General features: G+C 56.4%; 7 protein-coding genes across 7 annotated transcripts; 6 read left to right on the forward strand and 1 right to left on the reverse strand.

The window, feature by feature from the left end:
* On the reverse strand, positions 1–2,081 carry BDY17DRAFT_292055 (putative efflux pump antibiotic resistance protein). Its single transcript, XM_033732760.1, has 4 exons — positions 1,748–2,081; positions 1,006–1,686; positions 561–949; positions 1–505 (listed from the first exon to the last, which is right to left on the reverse strand). The coding sequence occupies exons 1-4, from the start codon at positions 2,037–2,039 to the stop codon at positions 209–211; spliced, it is 1,659 nt and encodes a 552-aa protein (XP_033593326.1). The 5' UTR covers positions 2,040–2,081; the 3' UTR covers positions 1–208.
* Positions 2,082–2,560: 479 nt separating this feature from the next.
* On the forward strand, positions 2,561–3,421 carry BDY17DRAFT_85389 (uncharacterized protein). The gene has a single exon (XM_033738777.1). It carries the CDS (start codon positions 2,715–2,717, stop codon positions 3,168–3,170), a length of 456 nt encoding a protein of 151 aa, XP_033593327.1. The 5' UTR covers positions 2,561–2,714; the 3' UTR covers positions 3,171–3,421.
* On the forward strand, positions 3,167–4,670 carry BDY17DRAFT_246604 (uncharacterized protein; the record flags this gene model as incomplete). Its single annotated transcript, XM_033730736.1, has 6 exons — positions 3,167–3,411; positions 3,467–3,737; positions 3,795–3,906; positions 3,958–4,122; positions 4,176–4,241; positions 4,297–4,670. The coding sequence occupies 6 exons, from the start codon at positions 3,167–3,169 to the stop codon at positions 4,668–4,670; spliced, it is 1,233 nt and encodes a 410-aa protein (XP_033593328.1).
* Positions 4,671–4,677: 7 nt separating this feature from the next.
* Positions 4,678–5,683, forward strand: BDY17DRAFT_85385 (uncharacterized protein). Its single transcript, XM_033738776.1, has one exon. The coding sequence runs from the start codon at positions 4,786–4,788 to the stop codon at positions 5,503–5,505; it is 720 nt and encodes a 239-aa protein (XP_033593329.1). The 5' UTR covers positions 4,678–4,785; the 3' UTR covers positions 5,506–5,683.
* Positions 5,579–6,922, forward strand: BDY17DRAFT_85350 (uncharacterized protein). The gene is made up of 3 exons (XM_033738775.1): positions 5,579–6,081; positions 6,142–6,283; positions 6,335–6,922. Exons 1-3 carry the CDS (start codon positions 5,837–5,839, stop codon positions 6,746–6,748), a joined length of 801 nt encoding a protein of 266 aa, XP_033593330.1. The 5' UTR covers positions 5,579–5,836; the 3' UTR covers positions 6,749–6,922.
* A 474-nt stretch (positions 6,923–7,396) lies between these two features.
* On the forward strand, positions 7,397–8,754 carry BDY17DRAFT_245048 (cation efflux family-domain-containing protein; the record flags this gene model as incomplete). Its single annotated transcript, XM_033730595.1, has 3 exons — positions 7,397–7,614; positions 7,679–7,858; positions 7,917–8,754. The coding sequence occupies 3 exons, from the start codon at positions 7,397–7,399 to the stop codon at positions 8,752–8,754; spliced, it is 1,236 nt and encodes a 411-aa protein (XP_033593331.1).
* Positions 8,755–9,821: 1,067 nt separating this feature from the next.
* Positions 9,822–12,119, forward strand: BDY17DRAFT_321528 (uncharacterized protein; the record flags this gene model as incomplete). The annotated part of the gene is made up of 10 exons (XM_033736638.1): positions 9,822–9,870; positions 9,934–10,025; positions 10,079–10,091; positions 10,178–10,457; positions 10,515–10,785; positions 10,844–10,931; positions 10,986–11,268; positions 11,321–11,486; positions 11,560–11,575; positions 11,635–12,119. The coding sequence occupies 10 exons, from the start codon at positions 9,822–9,824 to the stop codon at positions 12,117–12,119; spliced, it is 1,743 nt and encodes a 580-aa protein (XP_033593332.1).
* Between the last annotated feature and the right edge of the window lie 494 nt (positions 12,120–12,613).

Raw genomic sequence — 12,613 nt, forward strand, 5'->3', positions numbered from 1 at the left:
TTGTTGCGCTGCAGAGGTGAAGGGCGATGTTGTCTGGGGGAGTAAACAGCCTGGGCGGGAAGGCCGACCAATAGCATCGCGGCAATTCCGCAGCGGCTTCCCTCCAAGCCTTGTCACTAGAAGCGCCCGGAGGAAAGTGCAGTGCAGTTGGACTCGTTGATGTACTTTGCAATCATTAATGCAATCATTAATGAGAACATCACGTCGTCTAATTCCTCTTATGCTTCACGTTCTTCCACTCCATCGATGCACTGCCAATCAATGTAACGCATGCCAGCGCAACGGGCAGGTAGAATGTTTGAACTATGCTGCTGTCGAGTCCAAGGAGGACGTCGTGCAGTTGCGCCTTGCCAACACGCCCTTTCAAATCGCTCAGGCCCAGGTTCTCAATGCTTTTGCCGCTCAACGGGCTTCCGAGTTGCTCCAGGCTGGCAGATAGGCGATTGGTGAAGATCGTCTGGGCCACCATTACGAACAGCGAGGGCCCGAATCCTTGGAAGAAGAGCTGAGAGGGCGGTTAGCATTCAACCGGTCCGTGTATTGCATCTCAAACCACTCACAATAACTGCTAAACCCATTAGTGCATCCGACTCCTGTAGACTGTTCTGCACAGCGATCTGCGGTGTCTGAAAGCCAATGCCTGCCGCAAAGCTCAGGAACACCATGAACGTGACCACCGTGCCGATGCCGGTCTCAACCGTCAACGTGGTCAGAAGTCCCGCAAAGATAGGCATCAGTATTGACGCGGTCAGCATGAAGGGCACGTAGTATCCCACCGTGTTGACGGCAGATCCTTGAAGAAGCAGTGCGACCAGGAATGCGACGACGCCGGGTATCATCAAGATACCGCTCTTCTGTGCGCTGTACTCCTTGACCGCTTGGAGCCACGTTGGAAGATAGTATTCCACGACATAAATGGAGCTGCTGCAACAAAGAGTGAAGACGCATCCTAGACCACGTCAGCATCTCGTGTCTCACGTGATCGCTACACTGGACTCGACTCACCGGCCAAGATGCTACGGTTCTTGAGTATCCGGGGAGGCAATGTAGCCGTGTCTCCCTTGATCCACTGATCGACGGCGAAAGCTGCGAGCAGAACGGCGAACACGCAGAACAGCGCGATGACTTGGGCAGAGTTCCACGCATACGTGCTTCCGGCCCAGCTGAGCGCCATGAAGAGACTGGTCAACGACGGAATCAAGACCAGATTGCCGATCAGATCGAGCTCCTTGAGACGATACTTCCACGTTGTCTGCTCGGCCGGAGGGAGTTCGTCCAGAAAGATGGCGAGAAATATGAAGACAAGGCCGCCGGAGGGAATGCTGATGATGAAACACCATCGCCAGTTGATCTCGACGAGAAAGCCACCGAGCACAGGAGCAGCAATTGGCGAGATTCCTTCCAGCGCAGCAGCGATGCCTGTGAACAGTGGTCGCCGGCGGAGGGGAACAGTCCGGACTAGGAAGGCAAATGCACCGGCAACAATGCCGGAACTTGCGAGGCCGGCCACTGCTCTCCCGACGACAAGCATCAGACTGGACTGTGCCGCGGAGCAGAGAATGCTTCCGATGAGAAACAGCGCGACACTGATCAGGAAGATGCGCTTGAAGCTGAACATTTTGTAGAGCTTGCCAAACAGGAACTGAAAGCTGCAAAGACACAGACGATAAGCCGAGGAGTACCATCCTGCAAGAAATCACGTCCATCAACGCCTGTCGAGGCAATATTTTTCCAAGTGTGACCATACCTATATCAGAAACCGTATGAAAGTGGTCCGTGATCGCCGGTACAGCCACGGCGACGATGGAAGAGTCCATTTGCGCGATGACCAAGACCAGACATATCGAGAGGAATAGAACGTAGAATCTGGTGCCGGTAATCTCGTTCACGGCAGGGGTGGAGGGAGGGAGAGGTTCTTCTTGCAGCTGATCGGTCGGATGTCCAACACGTGCCGGCGCATCCTTTGTCGTTGCCGTGATTGGCTGAATCACATCGATTGCTGCCACGGCACGAGCAACCTCGACTTCAGTGGCTGACATGATTGATCTAGGAGATGTCTCGCGGTTGATTTACACAAGCCTGACCGCATAGTACTGGAAGGGCAGAGACTGAAATACACGCAAGCAACCTCGTCATTGCGCCGAAGTCCGAACTCCGCCTCTTGTTCCAAGCGGGCTTCGCTGCCTCCCCGTGATCAGCCCTACGGAGGAGCTGTTCAGCCTGCGATTGCATCTCACGAGGTCGAATCGAGGTGTTGGCTAGTAAGCCGTATGACAGCGTCATGATGATCAGGAGCGCAGGCAGATGCAGCCTGATCGGAAGTCTCCGCCATGCCTTGGCACAGAGGACGTCGTTACTCATTTGCACCTGCCTTTTCCAGGACAACCCCGTTCGAGCAAGCGCCCCGGAGAGCTCCGCGCCTCGGATTCGCCCAACTCGCCCAACTCCGCCACTCTCTACCCCGGACCAAGCTCGAAGTCGGGGTGCGGGCCGAGCGGGGACGGTTTAAGCATGAAAAGCCAAAGTGCCATCGGCGGCGCGTTTAAGCTTTGTGATTATGATCGACAGCGCTGCTATTGGTGGCTGCAAGGTTTCCCGCGCATCATTTACGACCAGAGTTGAAGGCTCTGACGAAGGGGCAGTTTGGCCACGGGTCAATCTCGTGCGCCGCGTGGCCCGATTCACATGATGAGCCGGTGTAGCATGGCAGCAACATGGCCAGCGGCATAGGAGGCCAGGCTGACCTGGGTTTGCCCTCCGCATTTCATACTGCCTGCTCCCCCGGCCCATACCGTTGTCACACTCATCAGCAAAGCAAAGCCGTTGGATGCCTCGGCTCATTTCACGCGCTACCACTCGGTATGGCGCACTATTGGTCTCTGGCGCACTTCGCGTCCCCGTTTCGTCCCCCTATTGCCCACCTACGGGGCAACTTCTCCATCCGGCCTAATCATGACCGCAACTGGCGGCGAGTATCCTCGTACACCTGGGCGAGCGCATGTGGAGAACACAAATCAGAGGGTGGAGTGAGTTGGGCGAACCGTATACATATATTCGCTGATCGCCTCGACATCGTTTTCCGCCAGGTCTGCACGCCCAATCGTCCGTTCACTTCCCATCGCTCTCTGCCCTTCACACATCTGCTCCCCCTTTCTACTTCGCTACCATGACACGTTTGGCTGTTGTTGCCGCGTGCCTGGCAGGCTACGCCGCCGCCTTCCCTCGCCTGGAATCCCATCTGCTCAGCCGAGCGGCAGCGCCACCGCAAGGTGCTGGTGCCCTTCCCGTGACGCCGCCGCCCTTTGACGCTTCGGCTCAGCTCGTTAGCACGAGTGGACAGTATGCCTTCGTTCCACCCGGCCCCGGCGATGCCCGTGGCGAGTGCCCAGGCTTGAACGCCATGGCCAACCAGTAAGTCTTCCGACGATGCAGCTCCCTGCACGACGATGCTGAGTATGATTGATAGTGGCTATCTCCCCCACAACGGCTATGCGACCATCGCTCAATTCACCGAGGCCTGCCAGACCGTGTTCGGCATGGGCGCCGATTTGGCTGCCTTCCTTGCCGTCTACGGAGCTGTCGTCGACGGTGACTTGACCGCATGGTCCATTGGCGGCCTGCCGCATACCGGCATCGGAGGCTCGCACAACGACTACGAGGCCGACAGCTCGCCGTTGCACGCCGATCTGTACCAATACGGCAACCTCTACACCCTGCCCAAGTCTCAAGCCTCACAGGTATGGCCCCGGTAGACTGGTGTTCATGTCAGGCGGAGAAACTTACCATTGCCGCAGTTGTTGAACATGCAGTCCGACGCCAGCACGGCCAACTACAACCTCGAGGTCTTGCGGGAGTTCCGCGCGACTCGCTTCCAACAGAGCGTCTCCGAGAACCCCAAGTTTTTCTGTGAGTCGTTAGCATCCTCGGCTTCGACTTCTCCGCTAACGGTGCTTTAAGACGGTCCCTTCACGGGCATGGCTGTGTCTCAGGCGGCATTCACTTTCATCTACCGTTTCATGGCCAACAAGTCCTCCGAGGCTCCCGAGGGTATCTTGAACCAAGACGTCTTGAAGAGCTTCTACGCTCTCAGCGGCACGAATGACGACGTGAGTTGGTCAGGATGTGGCAAAGTCGTACATCAGCACTAATGTCTGTACAGCCCGTCTACACGGCAGGTCACAACCGTATTCCTGACAACTGGTACAAGCGTAACACTGTCGACGCCTACACCATCCCCTACTGTGAGTCCTACCCAATGCGCATGCGTAAGCCCTTCCCCTAATCTCTCCTTCCTAGTCTTGACGGACGTTCTTTACTTCTCCGAGACCTTCCCTCAGCTCAACGGCGTGGGTTGCAACAACGGAAGCGTCAACACCTACGACACCATCTCCGTGTCGACGCTCACCAACGGCGCATACACCGCGGCAGAGGTCGCCGCGAACCCCATCTGCTTCGCTCTGGAGTACGCGGCGGCAGACGTGCCCAGCCTCACCGGCCTTCCCACCGCTGAGCTTGGCCCGTTGGCCTCCGTGCTGTCGAGCGCCACTTCGGAATTGAAGTGCAAGCCCATTGCCGCGATCAACAAAGGCGCGCTTGAGGCTTGCCCGGGCTTCACGTTGTACGGAGGACCCACGGCCCCCGTCGCCAAAGGCGCGATTCAGCCGTCGTAGAGTCGCCGGGAATTCATGTCGGCCCTGACGGGACGGTCTCTTTCACACGATGACGTGTTGTATGACAAGAGGGGTGCTGACGGAAAATTGCATGCTGGACGCAGATGTTTTTTAAATGATGTGTTCGGTCGAGTTATGTAAAAGCAATACGCGCGACGAAGCTGGGTTTGAACATTGGACATGCTTCGTCTCAATTTTACACACCCTCATGTACCTACAATCTCTCGGCGTCGCACCCTGCGACCTCCGGGTGACCTATTCGAAGCCAAACGTCGTTCCCCAACGTCGATTCTCCGCGTCTCGGATGTCTACTGTGCGTTTCTATATTGGTCTTCAATGGGCCCCGGGCCGCACGAGCACCAGCCACTGGCCCGGCGCTTACAAAGAGATGCACCATTGGGCAGTCTCTCGTGCGACTGGACGTCTGGACGCGAAACAAAGCCTTCTCTTCCTCCCTTCCCCAACGGCGCTTCCAGGCCGTGAGATCGTGGACCGTTCCCAAGCGCCGGATTGCGCCCGGTCTACTTGGAGCAGCCTGGCCCTCCTGGCCACCTATGTGCACCCGCCTGAAGCCCACCGAGACTTTGCACCCGACCGCTTCCCTGCCACTTCCGTCCTTTACATCTTCACTTCCATCGATGGCGACCATCGGCCTCGCGCCTGTTTCAAGGCTGATGCAATGTCGTTTGCTTCCTGCTTCATTCTAGCGCCGGCATCGCGTCCACTCATGTCGGCGTCCGGAGATCTGCCGTCGTTCTTTGAAGAAGCGCCGTACAGAACTCCTGCTGGTTTCAAATCAATGGGGACTTCACGATGCTCGAGCAGGGCGTCGTAGGGTCTGACCATGACGATCTCATTCCATGTTTCAGGAATTGGAAAGTGAGCGCTGACAGTCTCAGGATGTCTTTTCATGATCGTGCATTCATATATCGAGCTGTGCGCTCCTCTCACTGCACTGATCTCCGCAGATCAAACACTCGTTCGCAACATCCAACTCCCTCACCTTCTTTGTGTCCTTTCCTGTCTTCTTGTCTCTTTTGTTACTATTCGGTCTGGCATCGCCGCCTTCCCCGTCAACTAATCTAATACCTTACACCAACTCTCGTTTTCATTGCCTGCCTCGCAAGCTATTGAATTTCCATACTCTCCGACCCAAGGGGTCGCCCATGTCATATTACAGCAACCTGCCAATCATGCCGAAAGAAACGCGGAGATCAACCTCAGCAAACCACAGACAACCGGCGCCATATCCAGCGCAGCCGAACGCAGCCGCTCGAAACGCCGCAATATGGCGGTCGGTGGATGATGAAAAGCTCGTGCACGCCCGAGCCTCGGGATTGAACTGGCAGCCCATCGCCAGCCGCTTTTTTCCCTCCAAAACCGCCAATGCATGTCGGAAACGGCACGAGCGGTGAGATTTACTCCGCTGCTCATGAACGTTACGGGAGCTGACGCTATATTCTTACCGCAGACTGGTTGCGCACCGGCAGGCAGATGCCTGGCCTCTTGAAAAAGAGGAGGAGCTCTCCGAGCGGTATGTTGCCAGAAGTGGGGAATTTTGGGAGGCGCTAGGAAGGGAGATGGGCGAACGTGCAAGTGTTGTCGAAAGCAAGGTGGGTTCCACAGGGAACAGCTCGCCAGCCTGATGACTGACCGGTGAACAGTGCTTCGAAAAGGGGCCGAAACGCTTGCACGCTGAAGCCCGGGCGGCGCAAAAGAGGAGGGCAGGGCACGGTCGAGTGACCTCTGTCGACGATCAAGGTACCACTGCACTTGATCGTCGCCGAAGCGACTCTGGTGTTGGCCTTGGCGAGGAGGCTGAGATGGAGGTAGAGCCCATGCCTGAGCCAAGCAGAACAGCATCAATAGGGTGGCACCGCCATTCGAGCGCGCGTGCGCCGGACCACACCCGGACTCACAGTCTGCCTCAACTATTGCCGCTCTACCAGCCGCCGCCACCTCCAGCCATGACGGACTACACGCGATATGTTGAGCGCGATCCGCGGGGCTTTTGCAGCACTCGAGGCGAAGTCAGCATACAGTCTATGTTATCGCCGGCTGAGCCGCGGTACTCTTGAAGTGTGCGGCGAGGGAGCGAGGCTGCTTTGACAGTAGCACGGGCGTTGTATGATGGCGAGATGATGATAGATGGACGTTTTGGCGCATAGAGGTAAGCTCACTGTAGGTGTACGTCGTGGGGCTCGATGGTAATTGGCGATTCTAGAATGGTAGTATTGTACGATAGTAACATGTGTGTATCATTAGTATCAGAAGAATGTCTGATCGTGTTTCGCTGGAGCATGGGCAGATGAACTTGAGCCTCAGGCATCAATGCGCGCTGACCTCTTCACATGCAGTTCACGTTACGCATTCCATCATCACCTCACACACGACCATATTTGTCACCCCTCCACTCGTCTCTGCTATTGGAGAAATCATCAGTTCCACAGCAATGCATGAATAGCAGGAGGACAGCTGTTGCCGCTCGTTGCGCCGGGCTCGAATAGATGCCTCTGCCCCGTTTTGTTACCTCCACCGCAGTCCCTCCCTTGCATTGCTACTCGCGTCACCTGAACAGCCACACGCGCTCTGCCCTCCGTGTCACCCTCGTTCAGCGTACCGTATTTACGAGCTGCCGGTCACCACATCGCCCAACTCAACTCTCGCTCAAGTCGCCGCTTCAATGGTCTCACGTCATTAGACTCCTCAAACCTGCCTCCATCCCAATGGCCCCGGGCCCCGATCCCGCCGTCGGCCTGGTGCAAGTCAGAGCACACGGAGGACACTCCCACTCACATGGTCATCACCACCATCATGACAATACCTATCTTACCAGCAGTAACAAGAGCGATCCGGGCGTGCGGATAACGAGGATTGGACTGTATGTCAACCTGGGCATGGCGATTTGCAAAGGAGCTGGAGGGGTGGTGTTCAATTCGCAAGCGTAAGCAGCAGAGCGTGGTGATGTGGATACAGGACAAACCAATCTGACGAGAGTGCATCGATAGGCTCACGGCTGATGCGCTCCATGCATTGACCGACTTGGTGTCGGACATCATGACCCTCGCCACCATATCTTACTCTCTCCGCCCGGCCTCCAAGCGCTTCCCCACGGGCTATGGCAAGATCGAATCGCTGGGTGCGCTTGGTGTTTCAGGCTTCCTTTTGACAGGCGGCTTGATGATTGGGTGCGCAAATTCCCTCGGAAGTTGCATTGACGAGCACCGTGCTAACATTGGCGTTCAGTGTACAATCTATATTGGCGTTGAGCCAACAATTCTTCCCAGAAGTCGCACACACTCTGTCCCACATTGGCCTGTTCGAGCACGCTCATAGTCACGGCCACAGCCACGGGGGAGGCGAACTCGGCCCGAACATCAATGCAGCCTGGCTCGCAGGCGGAAGCATCGTTATCAAAGAGTGGCTATACCGAGCGACGATGAAGGTCGCAAAGCAGAAGCGGAGCAATATTCTGGCGAGCAATGCCTACCATCACCGCGTCGACAGCCTCACCGCGTTCGTGGCCTTGTTGACCATTACCGCTAGCCATTTCTTCACCAATGCACAGTGGCTTGACCCGGTGGGCGGCCTCATCATCAGCGGAATGATTGTCCAAGCGGGCTGGGGCAACACCAAAGCGGCTCTCTACGAGCTGGCGGATGTGGGAATCCAAGACGAGATCAAAGAGAAAGTGCAGAAGGCATCGGCGGCTGCTTTGCAAGAGCAAGTCGGCTCGGAAGCAATTGTCAAGGGTGTGCAAGGCATCAAGAGCGGACAGAACGTCCTGGCTGAGATTGAGGTCGCCGCACCCTCTGACTGGACGCTGTCGAAGATTGGCGAGGTGGAGGAGCGCGTACGGGACAGCGTGATCGCTCAAGTTCGAGGGGTCCGACGAGTGGTAGTGCGATTCACGAGCGATGCCGACGGGGATAAGGAAGCTTTTGCAGACGACTTCGCCCCCGCTCCCGCCAGCAGTCCTGAGCCGGAAGACGGACATGACCATGGCGACCATGAAGCGAAGCACGACCACTCTCATGCACAGTCTGCCGAGCAGTCCAGCGGCTCTGCTCGAAGACGGAAGTGAAAGTCGGGTTGACGTGCACCTGCCTGCGACTAGACATCAAAGCCAAGACCTTCTGCAGGGGACGGATCGCACAAGGCTGGACGTGGGAAGTATCTTGGATGGAGGAACACAAACGCCACCAAATATAGATCTTGGCGGGTCACGTGTGGGCATCACGATCCGACGCCTTCGGCCCATGTTTGAGCTGGAGTGGACACGTTCGGCGCTGCTTCGGTGGCAGCATCACACGTATATATAGGGCCTGCTGTGCGCCTCCCCCGGATCTCGTTCAGATAGATTCGAAATCTCGCGACTTGACGCCTACCATAGTGCTTTCGCCGCGGGCAGGCCTCTGTCCTCCGCTTCATGTCTCATCCGATACTTCGCCTTCCCCCTTCCTCTCCGACCAATACAAATCGAATCGCATCGGGAAGGCAAGAAAGGGCTTCTGCCTGCTAGCACCCAATGCCCAGCATGCTAGGCACACGACACTCCTCTCCATCCTTTCGTTGAGCGCCGCAGCTCGTGAGCAGCGCGAGACGGACCCGCACCAGAATGGCCGAAAATAAGCCCGCTGGGCGGTCCGGTCGCTCCATCGCCGCCTCGCGGATCCCTTCCTGCAGCCCTCAACGACAGGATGCCGGCAACGGCAATCTCTCGGCCAATGACACTGCGTGCTTTGCCGCTCATTTGCCATCGGCACCAGGCGGAGTTAAGTGACCTCTCACTGGGCGCTCGCGGGCCGTCAACGTCAACACCTTGCGCAGAGGAGGCTGCGCACAACGAGCGTTTCTTGGGACTTTGACACGAAGGTATTACTGCATCTTATCGAGCAGGCCGACTGTTGGGCCTTCATTTGCCATGCGCAATCCGGTGGGCTGCACTTGGGTCGGAGTCGGCCAATACCTCTCTCCCAATGGCTCGTTACGCCTTACCTCGCTGCCTTCTTGCCTCCTCCCTCCGTTCTAGACTAATCATGCAGCATTACATGAGATCGCGGGGATAATCCTTGGTCTTCCCCATACATATGGTTTGTGACGCAGTCTTTCCTTTCGATGGTCTCGTTGTCCTCTGTCCTCTCCTTCCCCATGTCTTCCTCTCCATCTTCTACGGGTGCTAAGAGGGCTTGCGATGCGTGTGAGTGACTGCGCCAAGTGTTGGTGAGCATAGCGATCACGTCTGACCGGTTTGGTTTCTTAGGTCATCGACGAAAGGTCAAATGCAACACCAGCGACGGTGCACAACCATGCAGGAATTGCGCTTCGTCTGGTCTCGCATGTACCTACAATGCCGTAAGATGCTTGCCCGTGCCCGTGCAACTCGAGTTCGCGCTGATCGTCCACAGATCCCCCAGAAAAGTAAGGCGCACGGTTCAGTGATTGCCGTTCGAGACGATTCACTCCAGCCACGCTCTCATTGTCCGAGGCTGACAATCATGGCGTAGAGGGCCCCAAGGGGAGTCGCGCAAAGGTCATCAGTGAGCTGAGGGAGAACCAACGACTCGCCGCGACGCACAGAGACTCGTTCGATAGTCCTCCCGACTCCCCGGCTTACTCCAAATATGCCATCGTCCTTCCACCCGAACTCATCGACACCTGCATCGCCTTCTTCTTCGACAATCTGTATGCTACTCAGCCGATCTTGGATCGCGAGGGGGTGCTGCAAGCAGTTGCGCGGATGTACGACGACACCGAGGCATACGTCTTTGTCTTGTCGCTCTGCGCGTAGGTTTGCGTATGTCAATGGACGGAAGCAAGACGGACGCTAACCAGACCCCTTAGCTATATGTGCATCCAGCCCAACCTTCACGTCTCCGCCGAAGCACTGACAGGCCTGGAGATCACAAGTCAGTCGACCGTCTCACTTGGAAGACAGCTACTGCACGAAGCCATACGGATGCGAAAGAGTCTCAACTGCGTGGAGAACCCGACGAGTTTGACCGTCATCACATTGTTCTTCTTCTTTGGCTCGTACTTCTGTCTGGATCGGCACAACCTGGCGTGGTACTATCTTCGAGAAGCAACCACTATCGCGCATTTACTCGGCATGCATGTACGAGGAGTGGGATAACCCGGCACACTGAAGTATCATTGGCTGATCGTTTCGACAGGAGGAATCGACATACGCAGACGGCGCGCCAGCAGAGGTCTCGCGCAGGAGAAGGCTGTACTGGCTTTTATTTGTGACAGAAAGAGCATGTATGTCAACGACAGAGAGGATGGACCCGCCAGTTCAATACTGAGACTTTACAGACGCCCTCCAGCAACATCGGCCTCTCACACTCGCAGCAACCATCAAACTTCCCACGCTTGACGAAGACCCCGCGTTGACATCAGAATTGAACGGCTTTCTCAACCTCGTCAACCTGTTTCGACCATTCGACCATACATTCGTAGGCCTTTGGAATCAAAGCCATGCAGGAACACCGCCTGGATCATGGCTACGCCAGATGCAGCAGGAGCTTTCCGATGCTCTGCCCGTCTACCTCGACTGCACCGAGTGTCAAGCAGTGGACCTACGACTTTCGCAATCATGGTACGTCGAGCATGTGCGCGCACAATTGAATGCCGTCTGACGCGCCTTTCAGGCTCAAGACCATGGTTTGGCAGCTGTCCATCAGCCACGGTGCCCTTTCGTCCTTGGCGACGGACAATTCCATGTCACTCGGATATCCCATTGAAGTTTCTCGACAGCTCGTAGCGGCTACCAGCCAGTTTTCACAGCAAGCGATGGAGGTCCATGGGATTGGCCTGGTACGTAGATGCTCCTCGCGCGAGACGTTGCATTGGCATGAGTACAGATACACTAACCGACTTGCGACTGTAGGTTGAGAAATTGTTTGGTACTGTCGAGCTGCGAATGCGTATGTACGACACGGCTGACTGACACGCATTCCCACAGACGTTGCTTGCACCCTGACGGACGTGATTTCCTGCGTCCCCCGACAGACCTTCGAGTTCGGCCCGCGAGACTACCTCACCAAGATCGTGAGCGTCATCTCCTCGCTCCGAGGAGGACAACAGCGCTATCTCCCAATCCTCATGTCCAAGATCAACGAGGCGATGCCGAGCGTGCCGCTCTCTCCGTCGCTCATACGAGAAGACGGAACACCGATCTCCGAAGGAGCGCCGCTGAGCGCGACGGAGAGTCTGGGACTTCACCCGTTTAGCAGTCCGGCTTTGAGCGCTGTCAGCCCGCAGAGCATTGCCTTTGCGCCATTCCCACACGCCCCGGCAGGCGTCATGGCTCTGGCTCCGACTCAGGCTCCGATCACGACGGAAGTTGTTTACGATGCGCCGGTTATTTCTGCGCCTCTGCAAATGCTGCAGACCAATGGACATTTGTACCATGATTCCCATGACGTGGGATTCGGCACGAGCGCTTGAGCCTGATGCATGACGAAGGACACCAACGTGCAAAATGCAGGAGGGCGAGGCCAATCACACTCGCTCGTTAATGCTGCTACATTCCTGGGAAGCATGTACACCATGGACTTGTCATGGACCAGATTTGAGAGGGCACACGAGCGAAATGAGAGACACGATGAACGACGACCGAACGCGAAAATGACACGGGCCGCGGATCACGTAAGCCAGCCCACGCTAGCAGGGGAACGCGCATCTTGAATCAACGTCACTACACGACTGCCGTCCTTTTCCTCTCAAATACTCCTCCATCAGTGCGCATTGGATGCTTCGATCTTGTCTGGCATGATTTGAAAGACGAATATACACCCGCATCGTATCGTAGATTTCTCCCGCAGTGCTCACTAATCGATCATGACTTGGGACCCCGTAGCCATGCATCGGACAGAGCTTCGCAGTCCCCAGACGTCTGGATGGCCTGGACGAGCAGCGATTGTAATCACATGGCGCTCTCC

Source organism: Neohortaea acidophila (genome assembly GCF_010093505.1).
Source record: "Neohortaea acidophila strain CBS 113389 unplaced genomic scaffold BDY17scaffold_2, whole genome shotgun sequence".
NCBI lineage: Eukaryota > Fungi > Ascomycota > Dothideomycetes > Mycosphaerellales > Teratosphaeriaceae > Neohortaea > Neohortaea acidophila.

Coding starts and splice junctions, on each gene's coding strand:
- BDY17DRAFT_292055 (XM_033732760.1), bottom strand. CDS start 2,039: ATGTCAGCCACTGAAGTCGAGGTTGCTCGTGCCGTGGCAGCAATCGAT. Junction 1,687..1,747: donor TCATACGGTTTCTGATATAG/GTATGGTCACAC, acceptor GATTTCTTGCAG/GATGGTACTCCTCGGCTTAT. Junction 506..560: donor TAATGGGTTTAGCAGTTATT/GTGAGTGGTTTG, acceptor CCGCCCTCTCAG/CTCTTCTTCCAAGGATTCGG.
- BDY17DRAFT_85389 (XM_033738777.1), top strand. CDS start 2,715: ATGGCCAGCGGCATAGGAGGCCAGGCTGACCTGGGTTTGCCCTCCGCA.
- BDY17DRAFT_85385 (XM_033738776.1), top strand. CDS start 4,786: ATGATGTGTTCGGTCGAGTTATGTAAAAGCAATACGCGCGACGAAGCT.
- BDY17DRAFT_85350 (XM_033738775.1), top strand. CDS start 5,837: ATGTCATATTACAGCAACCTGCCAATCATGCCGAAAGAAACGCGGAGA. Junction 6,082..6,141: donor TGTCGGAAACGGCACGAGCG/GTGAGATTTACT, acceptor TTCTTACCGCAG/ACTGGTTGCGCACCGGCAGG. Junction 6,284..6,334: donor CAAGTGTTGTCGAAAGCAAG/GTGGGTTCCACA, acceptor ACCGGTGAACAG/TGCTTCGAAAAGGGGCCGAA.